Genomic DNA, 1901 nt, shown 5'->3' on the forward strand with positions numbered 1-1901 from the left:
CGTGGGACAAATACATGTTTTCATATCTAATAGGAACAGACTAATTTATACTCATATTGATGTGTCCATTACATAATCATACAATCGACAAATACATTCACATTCTTTTCACAAATATCTTAGCTTTTAATGTATGGCGTGTTCTTGTGGTTTATATTTATATATCTAGAGAATAAAAACATTTTTTGTTTAATATTTTAAGAAAAAGGTTTTTGTTTTAATACATTTATGGTGTGAGTTATAATTTAATTTTGTATCCACAAGAAAAGTACTGTCTATTTAAGTATATTCAATAAAGGGAACTGAAAATGATATTTGTCTGAATCGTTTTATTTTGAAAAATGTTTTCTACTGAACTTATTCTACAGTGAACAGTTGTACGTAAGCTTGAAGACTAAGATAGAATTAAACTCACGACATCAAATCAAGTGCACAGTTCAGTTTGGAAAGTACACCGGTGCTGCTCAGCACGTAGACAACCTGACACGGAAGACGCTTGTTCTCCGATCGTTTCTTCATCTGTGTTATTTTGAAAACCTCGTACGGCGGAACGAGCACTTCCCTCTCCGCGTCTGCGAGTTTGGAGTAAATGGAGATGTCTGCTCCTAAACACGTGGTGATCTCGAAACAACTGGAGTCCCCAAACCGCGCCGCACTGGGATACCGCCCCATGGACGTGGAGGTGAAGGAGCCGAAGCGCACCGGCTTGTTCAGAGCGTCCCGGCTGAACAGCGCCCCCACCCGGCGGTACACGGTCATGCAGCGCGCTGGCTCGTCCCTGCGCGCGCTCAGTTTCTGCACGGCGACTGTCAGAAAGTAGTGAAGTGCGTGGTATTTGAAAGAGCTCTTGTACTTCGGCCCCTGCGTGCGCACTGCTTTGTTAAAATCTAAATAAACATTAGGTTTGTCCAGGGTATAAACGTAAATAGACATGATCTGTTCTTTGCCGAGGGAAGTTGATGGTCTTTTTCCCCGTTTGTGACCCCACATTTTGTTGTAGAATTTCTCAGCCTCGCGCCAAGCAACAGTAAAATTATTTTGTACGAGTTTTTTCTCAATTGGCAGGTATTGCTTTCTAATTGTAGAGTCCATTTTGTCTTTGCAGCCGCTGTACATGTCGTCCACAGCGTCAAGACTCATGTCCAAAAGGAAGGAATCAGGTTGAGATGGTTTCTGTAACAGTTTAATGAAGCGATCAGGTTTCAGAATCAGAACAAGGTTTATTTCCATTTGTCAATGAACAAAACTCAAACATAGGAACTTGTCCTGGTGATTCGGTGCAACACAAACAACAAAACATTGAACAATGAATAAAAAACAGCTACCAGATATATAAAAAAAATAAGTAAAGTAAAGTTAAATTAAGGTTAGAAATAGGCATGATATGTACATCATACATTACATTAAGTGTAAAGATGGACCAGAAATTACCTGTGCAAATCCCGTTATAGTTTTGTGGGACAAAAGTAAGGCTGCAAACAGTGACCACATCTTCAAAGTCTCCAATATCTGCACTCAAACAACTTCCAACCATTGTTAACTAGAGGTGTACAGTCAACAAACGGGTGTAGTTACAGATTTAGACGTGTGGGGGGAAAAGGTATAGCTTAAAGGCAAAATATTTAAAAATGAATGTTACCAGTAGCCTGCAGACAAAAGCAAACAATCATAACTATTGGAGCTTATGTGAATGTCATGATTATGTTCAGTCACATACTATCTTATCAGTAGTATTTAAATATAATGTCAGTAGTTTCCTCACCTCACAGTTGAGCCCATGTGCTGCAGTGTGAATCAGCTGAAGGTCCTCACCAATCATCCATCAGTCCTCCCAAAAACAAACCTGCAAAGAGAGAATCATTATCAAGTGTTTTCTCACGTCTAAATCATTTACGCCTCAA

General features: G+C 39.6%; 1 protein-coding gene across 1 annotated transcript; it reads right to left on the reverse strand.

Annotated features, from left to right (window-relative positions):
- Nucleotides 1-411: 411 nt before the first annotated feature.
- Nucleotides 412-1505, reverse strand: LOC140377685 (NAD(P)(+)--arginine ADP-ribosyltransferase 1-like). Its single transcript, XM_072463195.1, has 2 exons — nt 1432-1505; nt 412-1173 (listed from the first exon to the last, which is right to left on the reverse strand). The coding sequence occupies exons 1-2, from the start codon at nt 1489-1491 to the stop codon at nt 412-414; spliced, it is 822 nt and encodes a 273-aa protein (XP_072319296.1). The 5' UTR covers nt 1492-1505.
- Nucleotides 1506-1901: the final 396 nt, after the last annotated feature.

The sequence above is a fragment of the Eucyclogobius newberryi genome, unplaced genomic scaffold, assembly GCF_026437365.1.
Source record: "Eucyclogobius newberryi isolate DKJ021-1_F unplaced genomic scaffold, fEucNew1.0.hap1 SCAF_4, whole genome shotgun sequence".
NCBI lineage: Eukaryota > Metazoa > Chordata > Actinopteri > Gobiiformes > Gobiidae > Eucyclogobius > Eucyclogobius newberryi.

Bases quoted from the DNA above. Each gene is read 5' to 3' on its own strand.
- LOC140377685 (XM_072463195.1), bottom strand. From the start codon at position 1,491: ATGTGGTCACTGTTTGCAGCCTTACTTTTGTCCCACAAAACTATAACG. The intron at 1,174-1,431 runs GTAATTTCTGGT...AAACTGTTACAG, and splicing joins CTATAACGGGATTTGCACAG to AAACCATCTCAACCTGATTC.